Genomic DNA, 13,036 nt, shown 5'->3' on the forward strand with positions numbered 1-13,036 from the left:
TCCATGCAGTCTAGAGCTGAGCTTTCCGTTGAGCAGATGTGCGTGACCACGAGTCGCGGATAAAGTTGGCGAATTCGGAGTAGACGTAGTCCCTCCGTTGACGAGATTCGGGACCGCGTGGAAGCTTGTCGAATCCATGGCCTTCCTTTTCGACACTGATGAAGCGGGCGTCGTTCCTTCCTGCGTCCTTGAGTTTGCGAACGAGCTTGTTGGAGGCGTGCCAGAGGTAATCGACCTGACCGGAGGCGAGGAGGAGGGGCGGGAACCGGGCAGCGTCGAGGAAGTAGACGCTGCAAAGCGGATGACGCTTGTCCTCCTGACGGACAAAGTAGGAATCGAGGAAGACGTTGCTCATCCACGACGGGAGGGGGAAGCCGCTGGCAGGACGATCTTTTGTGGGGAGGCTGCGGTCGCCTGGTTTTACGGTAAAGTCGACGGCAGGGTATAGTGCGGCGATACCTGCGATGCGTTGTGGACCGAGCTGTGCGCCGACGACAAGGGCGAGGTTGCCACCTGCAGAAAAGCCGCCGAGGGTGATGCGATCGGCGTCGTACACGTTGGGTTGTGAGAGGATGTAATTGACAACGTCCTGGGCATCGTGACTGGCTGCAGGGAAGGGATGCTCGGGAGCTTTGCGGTAGTCGGCGTCTACCAGGATGCAATTGGGACCGAGTGTTTGGAGAAGGTGGACGATGTAGGCGTGATCGTCGCCGAGGTTGGGCAGGACGAAGCCAGACCCGTGCCAGCTGACGTGAACAGGCAAGGGAGCAGCGACGCCATCGGGAGATGGGGCAACGTGCTTGCTGCGGTAGATGTGAGCCTTGATGGTGCGACCGCTTTGGCGTGATGGCAAGTCTACGATGTGACGTTCGAAAGCGTGAGGAAGCGGTGGTTGTGAACCATGTAGGAGTGGACGAAGCGAATTGAGGGAGCGCATCAGGAGAACGATGGCTTTCAAACGTACGTACTGGAGACTCCAGGCGTGGAGCCTCTCGTCTGCGACGGAAGAGGACGCCGCTGCTGTCGCTGATGTGGTCGTCATGCTGAGCAGACTATGAGCAGGTCCGACGTGATGCTGCAGAGTGTAGAAGCCAACCAGATGGAAAGGAAAGGAGGTTCGACACATTCAATTCGCTTTCATCTCGCTTTCAATCAACGTCGTCTGGTACGATGCAGCGACACAGCAGGACCCTGACGCTTCCACGCGTTCCGCGGATCTGCGCTGCATCGGCCGGCTCAAGAAACTCGATCCCGACTTCGGTCAAGTTATCCAATCGATCGATACAGACACACTCGTATGACACGCCGACTCGACCTTGCTACTTGGGTCGTGCGAAACGGCGGCTGCTGCGAATTGGTGATGGAGCCGGGTTGTTGCCATCATACAGTGTAGTCGGATGCGGGGCGGCCGCGCTTTCACTTTGTGATTTGACCAACGTCAACCAACGAAAATGTGGAGGACAAGCGCCGGTGAGACTGATCTGGTGCCCCTTGATGCGCCTTCACCTGACACGGACAAACGCGTCAGTCCAGAGCTCGCACGCTTGGCACTCTGGCAGTGTTATGTTGGACCCTTTGCGGTAACTTACTCGCAACTGAGCCACCGAGCAGCAGAGGTGACGCGCTCGCCTCTCGCAAAGTGACTCAGAGGTCGGCTGCATCGGGTCACCCGGGATGCGGGTCGGACAGGGCACGGTCGCCTCGAACGCCAAAAGTTCAGGGTTCAATCTGCAGGCAGCCAGCGATAACCCAGTGTCAGCCCAGTCGCACAACCGAATCACACTCTCTGAGTCGCGTCAGATTGTGCCGCTCGAGCTTGTTTTGTGTGGTGGGGTGGATGGCAGCATGCAGGCTGTGCATATACGCTCGACGCCTATCGCTAGGCATCGAGCACCACGCATCATCCTCCTCCTCACCCATCCACGAGACACCACCAACATTATCATCATCAAGTCTGAGCACACAAACCACACTAATACAACACAACCACAGGCAACAACAGCAACACCTCATCAAGTCACTCCACACGCTCGCTTTCGTCCCACCAGCTGCACCACGTCCGCTTACCTCCTCATCACGCGTCATCCATCACATACACATCGTATCCCGGATCCCTCCCTCTTCCCCTCCATTTTGCTCAATCTATCTCCATCTTGAACTGCACTCTCGCGTACCATTTGACCCGAGGAAGCCCTGTCCTCAAACCTGCTGGCTAGCAATCTCGGTCCGCACCGTGTTCGTCTCTTTATCTCGTCTCCTCGGCCAGAGCTCGCATCGAGCTCGACATCCATGAGCCCTCGCTCCAATGACGCTAATCAATCATCCTCGTCAAAGCAGAAAAAGAAAAACAACAGCAGCACCAACAACAGTAACGACGGCGGCCCAGCTTCCTCACCCGCCGTCTCCACTCTAGACTCGCCTTCACCCACCCCAGACCTCATCGCAGACTCTGAGCCGGTTGAAACCCAGAGTCAGCCTTCACTTCTTTCTGCTCCCGCCCTCGCTCTAGGTCACGATGATGGCGCGCCACCTTCCGCCTCAGCTTCGGCAGCTCCTCGTGTATTTGTAGCATCCACGCTCAAACCCGTGTCTGCTATCGAATCGGTCACTTCCACCATCTCGGCCATCTCTCAGCACGCTAATCGCGGCATCTCGAACCTCATCGCAGCTCACTCCAACACAAACAATCCGCTATCCCCTTCCGCAGCTCATGCCACTCCTCTCCGCTCCGATGGCTCCGTCTCGCCCATCTACGACGCTTTCCACAACGCCGGTTCCTCCCCCGATCCAAGCCATATCGATGCTGCGCTTCACTCTGCGCAGCACTCGCATCGCGCTGCTGCGCCTCGTCTGCTCTGGTCGCGATGGGACCGCCTCCCTATCAGATCGAGCTCGGCCAAGAGCTCTCCCTTGCTCATCTCGTACTTCGACGACGGCTCTCTTCAGGCGCTCCTGGTCCAACACCGGACCATCTCGGAGCTGCTCTTTCTGCCGAGCGCAGCAGACACGCTTCTCGATCGCTCCGGCTCCGGCTCCGGCTCCGGATCCGCATCCCCGGCTTCAACTGCCACCCTTCTCACCGCCTTTATCCGACCTCCCACCGCAGACATGAACGATATCAAGCTCCTTCTCGTCGTTCAGGAACCCGATCATGTCCCTTGCTTGCTCGTCTACTCGCTCATAACTCACCACGTACAGGCTTCTGTGCAGCTTGAGCTTCCCTCTCGACCTCCACCCACAGTGTCGAGCCAATTCGATCAACGCCGCGACCTCGTCTGGCCCAAAGTCCAAATTCAGTGCAACCAACACTTCGTCGTGCTCTCCTTTGCTGCTCCGGCCGCAATTCATGTGCTGTCGACAACAAGTCTCCAATACGTGCGCCCTCCCATTCTCGACGTCTCGTCTGTTTCGACCGATCGCGCCCCGCCTATTTCTCTGTCCCACCGCCTGCTTGCTTTTGGCTGTTCAGCTTCCGAACACCTCTCGCCCATATGTTCCGACACGCGCAAAACCTCCGGCGCAGCGCACCGTGATCCTTCGCGCCCCTCGACCGCCACGCACACCGTTGCTTCCGATCGCGTCGGCGAAATGCGCGACAACCTCTTTGACACCTCGGCGCACGTCGGTGACGCAGCTCGTCGCTTTCGCGGAGGCGTCGTCAACGGCGTCCGCACGCTTGGCGAATGGGGAAGCTCCTACTGGCCTCAAGCTGCCAGTCCACCAGACGCCAATACATTCTCGCCGCCGCAGCCCAGTCTGCTCTCCCAATCAGCTCCTCATGCACCTGCCAACCTGCCACGCCACGCCTCTTCAGCCTCGAGCTCCCCCATGCTTCTCGCAGACGACGGTGCGCGTAGCGCTAAGCGCTTGTCGACGGGCGGCGCAGCGGCTGTCGACGTTGATGCCGGGCGTGGCTCAAGCTCTCTGCAATCTGCTTGTGTTCGCGTAGTTGACCTAAGATCCGACGCACGCACCATCTGCACCTTTGCACCCTCCTATCATGCCGTCACCTTGGTCTCGTTCAGCCCTTGCGGACGAATGCTCCTCACCGCTGATGCGCTTGGCCACGCGTTTCATGTATTCGAGCTGCCGCTCTCGGGCACATTTGGTATCCCGGCAACTCCGTCCTCCATGCCGGCCGTTCTCCATCGGTACAAGCTGATGCGTGGCATCACAACGGCCGATGTCGTCAATGCACAGTGGTCTCCTGATTCTCAGTGGATCGCTGTTGGCACACACAGCGGGACCGTACATGTCTACGCGGTCAATCCGTTTGGCGGCGTTCCTTCCATTGCCAATCACGTGCAAGCAAAGATCCGTAACCCTTTGGCGCTTCAGCCGTTCGGTCTCTCGCTATCCAGCCTCGCGCGCTCCGCCCGGCCCTCGCTGCCTCAACATTTGTCGCAGGAAGTCGCACTTCGACCGTCCAGCCGGACGGGTAAAGACTTCGACGCCTCCAATCCGACCGACTCGCAGATCACCCATCCGCCTCCATCTTTCATGCTGCTCAACTCAACGTCGCGAGCTTCTCGCCACGACGCGGATTCGAGCTTGCCTTTCGAACTGCTGACTGTCGACACACGCTCTGTCAGTGTGACGCTTCATGCTATCCGATGCTGGAGCACACAGGCACAGGTGCACGGCCTCGGCAAGACAAGCGAAGAAGGGGTGGACTCGACACATCGCCTTGATGCTGCCACATCGCCACGAACATCCGGACTCTCTCAGATGATGAGAAAAGCCGGCCAGGGCATCCTTCATCAGCAGTCAGCTCCACGTCTGCACGCTGACTGCGTGCGAGTGGCCACGTGGGAGCACCTCGCTCCCCAAGCTGGAGCCGTCACTGAGCTCAACGTAGCCACGCTCGCGGATTCCTCGGCCACATCACGACTTCTGCTTCGATCCCAGGATTCGCTTGCAAAGCCCTTTGAATCAGTAGCCAAAGCCGAGATCGAGACCTACAGCCAATCGCCTGCCATGCTGCCGTCATCTATCTTCTTATCTCGCCAGACGTTCTTCCATGCCCGAATGCGCAACGTCAAAGCCGCGTCTGCTTTGACGCCGGAAGCAGCGTCTCTGCGTAGTATTCAGCGTCGCGGCTCGCGGCCGATTCAGGTTCGTCGCACCGCACGCATCGTCTCACGTGAGCCTTCAGCGGAAGAAAGCAGCTCGTTCGACGACAGCTTGGCGGGCGCGCTCAACCAGACATCGTTCAGCCCCGAGCAACTGCGACCACGCAGCGCGTCAGCACATATCCCCAGCTTTCCACAGGGGCAGCGTGCCCGTTCGGCCGGATGGACGACAGGCAGCAGCATTCCCATCCGCATTGTGGCCGGTGGGCTAGGTGGCATCTACCGCGCTGGTAAGGAGCTTGGACGTGGCGTCGACATGGCCAGACGACGCACAGGTGCGACACCTGGATCGGCAGCCGCACAAGGTGGCCCGGATCCCCTGTCTCGGAACACGGCTTCGATCTCGTTTGACGGCGAGGAAGATGTGGATCTGCTCGGCGAAGATTTAGACTCGGACCGTTCGAGACGCCATCGGTTTCGCATAGACGGCAGCGAACGAAATGCTGAATCTGGATCCAACCGCTCCGATCTGTCGATGCTCTCAGCGTTGCGCAACGATCAACCATTGCGAGGTTCACAGCCCAGCTCGGCCGAAACCCCCTCAACACGCTTCAGCGAGGCCGAAGACGCAGCAGCAGACCCTGACGAGTGTGACTGGGACGCCATAGAGGCCAGCCGCAGCCCGACAGCCCCTGCAGCTCCGCTCTTCGATGTGATGGACGCAGGGCTTGGCGGCGTCGGCAAGGTCGATCAGTCCAACGGCAGCAGCAGCGCAGACGACGATTTCACCATGGGCGTGTTCGAGGTGGATTCGGACGACGTCACTGCTGAGCAGCCGAGACCAAGCCTTTCAACAACTCGGGATGCAACATCCAAGTTGATCTCGACCAAGGAGCTGGTGTATGCTCTCCCTGCCGGAGGGTCCACGCGATCGAGTTTGTTAAGCCAGAGCAGTGGTTTGACAACCACAGCCGACAGCCGGACGGAAGCCAAGGGGGTACGTGACAGCAGTGCTTCGAACTCGGACGGCGGAGATAGTGGGAGTCAGGCAAGCGCAGGCTCGGGCATGCTCTGTGAAGGCAGCAAGGAGACGCACACTGGCGACAGTTCGCCAACAGCTCTCGTGACGGAGAGCAATGCTGTGACTACAGAGACTGTGGCAGCGCCTGTGATCAGCACGTCGGGTGGCGGGAAGAAGAAGAAGAAGAAAGGTGGACGCTGAGCGGACTTCACGTTTCAAGTTCAAAGTCGATACATGATGGCAACATCTAGATACGGATCTGCTCTTTCATCTCACACAATCAAACGACAAAGCAAACACAATTGAAATACGTGTTTTGGTCTCGCCTGTTCCTCGTTTGCGTTCGTCCGATGAATGATCAGAGTCTCACATTGTGACACAATCACTTTCCGCATGGTCATAGAAGGGAAGGAAAGGAGACAGGGATGCACGCACAGGAAGCGCCAGCATCGATGTGTGTCACATTTGAGATTAAAAAAGTCTATGAGCAGCGAGTATTACAATAGAGTCGGAACCACATTAGTGCAAGCGGAGAACAGCAAGAGTCAAGGGGCCAGTTGCGTTGGGATCACTTTGCTCCTTTGGCAGCTTCCATGAGCTTCTTCCTACGATCGTAGAGCTCCTTGTCGGCGCCTTCCCAGTTGCTTCCGTAACCGTTCTTCATTGCTCTTGACATGCTCTTTTCGGTGACCGTGTTGTCGCTGTTGTCCAAAATGGCCAAGAGACGACGGAACCAGTCGGGCAAGGCACGGATCCAAGGCAGGAGATTGGCGAAACCGGGAAGCATCAGGTGCTGAGAGAGACCCGAGTCGAGGGTCCAAACGACCTTTTCTGCGACCTGGACGGGTTCGAGGACAGGAGTGAAGAACGGATCGGCGTGGTCTTCCATTCCGTCACCGAGAGCGGTACGGACTTTGGTGGGCGCGACGAGAGTGGTTCGAACGCGAGGAGCATTGTAGCGAGTGCGGAATTCGATGGCAAGACATTCGTGGAACGCAAGCGCGGCGGCTTTGGAAGTGGCGTACTCGGACATGGAAGGAAGAGTGGCATAGGCTCCTGCGGAAGAGACAGTGACGACGTGACCGTGGTTGCGAGCGATCATGTCGGGAGCGAATTCCTTGGCGGTGATCCAGTTGGAGAGGGTGTTGATGCGCCACAATCGAGCAGCCGAGTCGAGGTCGACGTCGAGAATGGCGTTTCCGGAAGCGACACCGGCGCAGTTGATGAGGACGCCGACCTTCTTGCCACCAAAGGCGGCTCGAATCTTGGCGCCCACTTCGGCGACTTGCTCACGGTTGCTGACGTCGGTCTTGAAGTAGAGAATCTCGGGTGCTCCAGCGGGAGCCTTGATGTATGCGGGAGGAGCCATGTCGAGTACGGCAATATGGGCTCGCTTCTTGTGGCTGAGAAGCTGAACGATCTCCTTGCCGATACCTTGAGAACCGCCGGTGATGACGACGATGTCTTTGGTGTAGTCGATGGGATCACGTCTCCACTCGGTGTGGTTTCGCACGTAGCGGTTGATGGCGCGGTTGATGGTTCGGACGAGGATGAAGATCCAGATGTAGCCGGTCCACTTGTACTGGGTGAAGAGGAGCGATCGCACGAGTGGCAAAGCGTCGGTAGCCGAGGTGGGGAGCGCAAGGGAAGGGTTTTTGTGTTTATGGTAGTACACAGCGAGCACGGGGAGCAGGCCGAGGAAGGGAGTGGAGAAGGGCACCTTGTTGAGGATGCGTAGGAGCGAGTCGAAGGTGAAGGGTTCCTTGAACTGGGTCAAGCCCTTCGAGTCGGTGGTAGTTGTCGCTGTCATAGCTGCGGATGTGGACGTCGTGGATGTTGACGACAATGCAAGATGGCGGGGAAGCTGGTGGATGGAAGGGAAAGTAGTGGCTGGATCTATATATACTCTTGTGGCGAACGAGGCGGAGGAAGGCAGCGGAGACGTAAAAGGTGAGGGGGGGAGCGCAGAGTAGAATTCGCCGATTGGTGGCATGTGTTCAGTCAGAAGATGTCGGCGCTTGTCACTTGGGCATGTGGATGGATGCTGATGCTCGCTACAAGCCTGAAAGGGTGGAGCAAACAGAGCGGCAGCCGCATGAGTGCTTTTCGTGTGAAATGACCGTTCTCAGGGTCCTGCATGTGTTTGGGAGCCGCACCGAGGGTAATTAGAGCGCCACTGGAACCTGGAGTGTCACAAGGGTCTCAGGCAAGCGAGCGGTGTGTTCTAGTGGATCCAATGGTTGAGCACCGACTCGCTTGCGGCAGTCTGGCTTTCGTGTCCACACCAAATTTACGCTGTCCACTTTGCAGCAGTGGCGATTCGTACCGAGGTATCAGACAGACACACAGACAGACAGACAGGGAAGCACCTTGAGAGCATGATCGGACATGGCTCGTTCGTATTCAAGGCCTTTCAAATCGCAAGGAACAGACTACGCTCTCGGTGTAGAGCATCGTAGACTTTCACTTGGTGTCGCTGTAAGTGTTGGGGTGCAGCGGCAACCATATATGCAGCTAGACGATGCATGCGCGCTCAACGATTGAGAGCCTTTCAGCCAGCTCGTCAACGCATCGACGACCTTTGTGGCAAGCGTACGAAGAGCGCTGCTGCTAAGCAGTTGCAAAGTAGCGGAGTTGCGCTTGCTTCTTCCTCCGATGGTCGGAGAATAAGGCGCTGCCGTGTGGGGTATGCTCGCATGAAGTCTGTCCATTTTTTTTTGACAGATGCGGCTGCCACGATTGGATACAGTAGCGCGTGAAATCTGGAATGATTCGCGGTGCATAATCTCAGCGTGACTAAGCAAGCTGTGCGGCTGTCAAGCTCTAACAAACCACCAATCACAGCATCGTCCTTTCCCCGCATTCCGCATCGCCACCTCTCTCGCTCGCCGTCACCATCGCACCTTCGCATCCGCCAGCAAAGCATCACCACAAGGAACATTGTGACTCGGCTGCTCAGTCAAGCTCTACGACCAGCATGCTCTCTCTTACCGCTTTCGGAATCAGTTTCTTTGCTGCCATTGTGGCAATCAGTACGGTCATCACTCTGCTCGAGTGGTAGTCGTGCTTTCGAACACTCTCCACCGCATCGCTCTGTTGCGCTGTCGTATCCAGAACAAATTGTCGAATCTCGTCAGCATCTGTTGCTTTCTCAGCCCTGACGGCCTCCGAGCTCGAAACCAGTGGCTTCAAGATCGTTTCCGCTCGATCTCAACGGTGTCGTTCCGGTCCACGATCCCTCCCGCGGTGCGATCAGTCTTCCCCACCACCACTGTGTCCCCACATGTTGATATACCCAATTCATCTTTCTCCCTATCTACTCCCGACTGTGATCTTGCTTATCTACTTGTCTCTGAAACGAATTAGCCAAGCACGTCGTCCTGTAGGCATCCACGCCTTGTAACTGCATGTGAGACCTTCTTCTTGCACAAATGTTGGTGGACAAAAAATTGACGTCTCCGAGTTCCGCAGATTGGCTACAACTTTTTGCGAAGCTCGTAATATTGACTTTCGCACTCCTCGACAGACACCATCTTCCGCTCGCTCACTCCTCTCTCATCCGAGCATGAGCCATCAGCAGGCGTAGTAGCATCGCAGCATGTTCTACGACCTCAACGTACCCTGGCCCCAGGCGGTCGGAGCTGGCACCTCCTCTTCTACCGGCTCTGCATCCCAAGCGCAAGCCTCCAAGAAGAAAGCAAAACAGCAACAACAACAGCAGCACCAGCAACCGGCAGGCTCGTCGTCCACGTCGGATTCACCTTCCACCAAACCCCTCGCCGCTTTGCGCGAGAACGATGCTTTGCTGCTAGCGCAGGTTGCACTCGAGCTCGACCATCTGAGGTATGCTTACGTTGCCTTCAATCACATCGTGCATTCCCGGTACGACCCTGCCCACCATCCGAACACCATGGCACCCCTCCGAGACGGTCGACCGAATCCGCCGTTCCCCGAGCTCGATCCTCGTACACGATCCAACGCAAAAGGCAAAGCCAAAGCGGCCCCTGTTGGTGACTCGTCCGGGCTCACACAACTGAGTCGGCTCACACTCGTGCTCGATGATCAATCAATGGCAAAGTCTGGAAGCGGCTGGGTCACCAACAACGCAACCGCGCTGCAAAGCTACGACCTACTCGCTGTTCGACCCACCACCGAGGCCGCTTTCCAACACGCCTGCTTAACGCTCTCCGAGCTGAAACCTTTCAGCATTGACATCATCTCACTCGATTTTGGTGCGCAGCCTCGACTCCCCTTCTTCCTCAAGCGCTCTACTGTCAACGCGGCCCTCGAGAATGGCGTTCAGTTCGAGATCACCTATTCACAAGCAGTTTCTGACGACGCGACAAAGGCGAGGAGGAATCTCATCAGCGGTGCAAGGGACCTACTTCGCGTCACGAACGGCAAAGGCGTCTTTTTCTCCTCGGGTGCTACCCAAGTTCTGTCCCTGAGGGCGCCCTACGACGTCATCAACTTGGGTGCCATCTTTGGTCTCAATCCTTCCGCTGCCAGAGACGCCATCTCGAACAATTGCAGAAGTCTCATCCTTCGCTCACAGACACGCAAAACATATCGAGGCGTCGTTTCACATCCCGTTGCCGTTGTACCGCCGTCTTCGTCTGACACCGTCGTAGAAGCTTCGCTCCCGCTCGCATCGTCACCTCAGCCGGAAAGCGGAGATGCGGGCGCCAAGAAGCGCAAGTCTCCATCGAACGACGATCAGCTTCCTTCCCTCATCGCATCCAAGACAGCAACGTCCAAGACCAAAAAGCAACGCACGTGATCTTGCATCATCCACTCATGTATTTGTATCCTACAAACATTCTAAATGGACAAATTATCCAGCCGAGTGGTCACAGCGTGTATGGTGACACGGTGTGAGAAGAGAGGCATTCAGAAGTATGCCGTTCAGGAGGATCGAGATAAAAGAAGCAAAAGGCAAAAGAGAAACCAAAAAACCCCCCTTCAACGAGCTTTATCAAGGGGCTCCCCAAGTACCGGACTTGGGCAGAGGGTGGTCTCGCATGAACGAAAAGAAGGTATCGGTGTTGCGCGCTACCGGCCAACGGGTGTGCGCCAACGTACCCGTCGTAATCCCGCACGCACCTTGGCAAGCCGGATCGCACTGCGCGTTGGCGTCTTGGCTCTTGACCGCCGTGGTAAGCACATCGATCACCACCAGACTCTTTTGCAGCGAAGGATATCGTTTCTTGAGATCATCGTTGTAGTACTTGCCCGTCGTGCAGATGCCAAGAATGTCGCAGTAGTTGTGCACATCGCGAATAGGCGTAGCATACTTGGGGTACGGCACCTGCGTGCAAGGGTCTTGCGAGTCGCGATACGGGTCTGGAGCAGAGTACACGGCGGCTGATGCGATCCCATCCGTCTGTGCGGCGTACAATTCGGCCATGGAGGCACCGTTTGACCATCCTGTGAGGAACACTCGACGCTTATCGACTGCAACGTGACTTTTGGCGTAGGCGATGGTCTTGTCGATAAAGTCAACGTCGATGTTGAGATCGGGTGATGAGCGGTCAACGTTGCGGTACCAGTTGTCCCATCCCAGCCCCTTGTCGTCTGGGAAGGGATACTGGTGCACCGTGTTCCTGCCCGCTGGTAGGATGTACGAGAATCCGAGACGATCCGCATCCTCATTGTTGAGCGACTGCGTGTCGCGTACCCCGTCGATCCCGGTCAGTGGGAACGTGACCGTCGTGCCTGCCAGCGAAGGGTGCAGATACACAAGCAGTGGCAGTGGTTTGGCCTCGGTCGACTTTGGGTTCGCGTAGAAGCACACCGCTCGCTTGTCGCCACCTTTGTCCGTCATGGTGATGATTTCGCCGTGGCAGATTTGCAAGTAGTCCTGCAGGCCATTCGGCGACTCCAGATTGTCGAGCACTTGAGCAGGCGGGTCACCGTATGGACCGCAGTTCGTGCCAGTCTGCACCGTGGTTACCGCCGACTTTGGGTAGCTGCCGGTCAAAGGAGATGTCACCTCAGGAGGAATGCATACCGGGATCGTTGGGATGGACTGCCCGCCTATCTGTCGCTTGAGCAATTCCTCCGTGGAAGGCATCACGGAGCCGCCGAGGGCGACTTGGCCGCCTAGCTGAAGTGCGAGTGCGCACCAAAGCAGTAGGGATGTTTTGTGTCGATGCATTGTTTTGATCAGTGACTCGATTGAGATGAATAAGAGGCAATAGCGGAGTGGCAACGGCTTTGTGGCGATAACGTAGCGGGGGGCCGACTGTGGAAGCGCAAGGCGTGCTTATATGTTCGCCAGGGAGGCTCGATGCATCCGCCGTGGACCGACAAGGGGGGCATAAGGTCTCGTCTCAAATGGAAGGCGGGGGATCGACAGCGCAAATGGAAAGCCGCGCCTGTTCGCCTCTGGGAGTCAACACGTTGCGAGCCGCTTGTCACGCTAGATATGACCGAGCCTCAAGCGCATGGGACCTGCCGTCGCATTTGTCCATCTCCTGCTCGTTCTTGGTGTCTTCCGGCCTCGCTTTGGAAGCGACGTACATTCGGCTGGCCCTTCGGCTCGCATTTCTACTGCAGGGTCACGATTGGGTTTCCCCGGCTTGGCGAGTCGAAGCGACAGCCTTCTACGAGGAAATGTGGAGTCTTTGACCACGTGCACACAGCAACAGACGAGATTCGGGAAGCGAACAGCCGAAGGCGGACTTCTAAAGGCGTCGTTGTACCGAACAGTGTTCCTCGCTTTTATTACCGAACTTCCAACAAGGCCGCGGATTGGAGCCCCGACATTGTGGCGCGGTGCCAAACTCGGCATCAACAGATCAAGGATCGACAAAGCACAACACAGGCGAAGCGGAGATTCAAACGAATCTTGTTCACGGCTGTCTACACATGTTTGCTGCTGCAGGGTTAGGGTTAGGGTTAGGGTTAGGGTTAGGGTTAGGGTTAGGGTTAGGGTTAGGGT

General features: G+C 57.1%; 8 protein-coding genes across 8 annotated transcripts; 5 read left to right on the forward strand and 3 right to left on the reverse strand.

Annotated features, from left to right (window-relative positions):
- Positions 1–10: 10 nt before the first annotated feature.
- Positions 11–1,042, reverse strand: PHSY_002841 (esterase/lipase; the record flags this gene model as incomplete). Its single annotated transcript, XM_012333463.1, has 1 exon — positions 11–1,042. One exon carries the CDS (start codon positions 1,040–1,042, stop codon positions 11–13), a length of 1,032 nt encoding a protein of 343 aa, XP_012188853.1.
- A 128-nt stretch (positions 1,043–1,170) lies between these two features.
- On the forward strand, positions 1,171–1,584 carry PHSY_002842 (hypothetical protein; the record flags this gene model as incomplete). Its single annotated transcript, XM_012333464.1, has 1 exon — positions 1,171–1,584. One exon carries the CDS (start codon positions 1,171–1,173, stop codon positions 1,582–1,584), a length of 414 nt encoding a protein of 137 aa, XP_012188854.1.
- A 90-nt stretch (positions 1,585–1,674) lies between these two features.
- On the forward strand, positions 1,675–2,157 carry PHSY_002843 (hypothetical protein; the record flags this gene model as incomplete). The annotated part of the gene is made up of 1 exon (XM_012333465.1): positions 1,675–2,157. The coding sequence occupies one exon, from the start codon at positions 1,675–1,677 to the stop codon at positions 2,155–2,157; it is 483 nt and encodes a 160-aa protein (XP_012188855.1).
- Positions 2,158–2,289: 132 nt separating this feature from the next.
- Positions 2,290–6,294, forward strand: PHSY_002844 (hypothetical protein; the record flags this gene model as incomplete). The annotated part of the gene is made up of 1 exon (XM_012333466.1): positions 2,290–6,294. One exon carries the CDS (start codon positions 2,290–2,292, stop codon positions 6,292–6,294), a length of 4,005 nt encoding a protein of 1,334 aa, XP_012188856.1.
- Positions 6,295–6,661: 367 nt separating this feature from the next.
- PHSY_002845 (short chain dehydrogenase/reductase) lies at positions 6,662–7,903 on the reverse strand (the record flags this gene model as incomplete). Its single annotated transcript, XM_012333467.1, has 1 exon — positions 6,662–7,903. One exon carries the CDS (start codon positions 7,901–7,903, stop codon positions 6,662–6,664), a length of 1,242 nt encoding a protein of 413 aa, XP_012188857.1.
- A 1,788-nt stretch (positions 7,904–9,691) lies between these two features.
- PHSY_002846 (hypothetical protein) lies at positions 9,692–10,873 on the forward strand (the record flags this gene model as incomplete). The annotated part of the gene is made up of 1 exon (XM_012333468.1): positions 9,692–10,873. One exon carries the CDS (start codon positions 9,692–9,694, stop codon positions 10,871–10,873), a length of 1,182 nt encoding a protein of 393 aa, XP_012188858.1.
- Positions 10,874–11,068: 195 nt separating this feature from the next.
- Positions 11,069–12,166, reverse strand: PHSY_002847 (carbohydrate esterase; the record flags this gene model as incomplete). The annotated part of the gene is made up of 1 exon (XM_012333469.1): positions 11,069–12,166. One exon carries the CDS (start codon positions 12,164–12,166, stop codon positions 11,069–11,071), a length of 1,098 nt encoding a protein of 365 aa, XP_012188859.1.
- Positions 12,167–12,382: 216 nt separating this feature from the next.
- Positions 12,383–12,985, forward strand: PHSY_002848 (hypothetical protein; the record flags this gene model as incomplete). Its single annotated transcript, XM_012333470.1, has 1 exon — positions 12,383–12,985. The coding sequence occupies one exon, from the start codon at positions 12,383–12,385 to the stop codon at positions 12,983–12,985; it is 603 nt and encodes a 200-aa protein (XP_012188860.1).
- Between the last annotated feature and the right edge of the window lie 51 nt (positions 12,986–13,036).

Source organism: Pseudozyma hubeiensis, assembly GCF_000403515.1.
Source record: "Pseudozyma hubeiensis SY62 DNA, scaffold: PHS28, whole genome shotgun sequence".
Lineage (NCBI taxonomy): Eukaryota > Fungi > Basidiomycota > Ustilaginomycetes > Ustilaginales > Ustilaginaceae > Pseudozyma > Pseudozyma hubeiensis.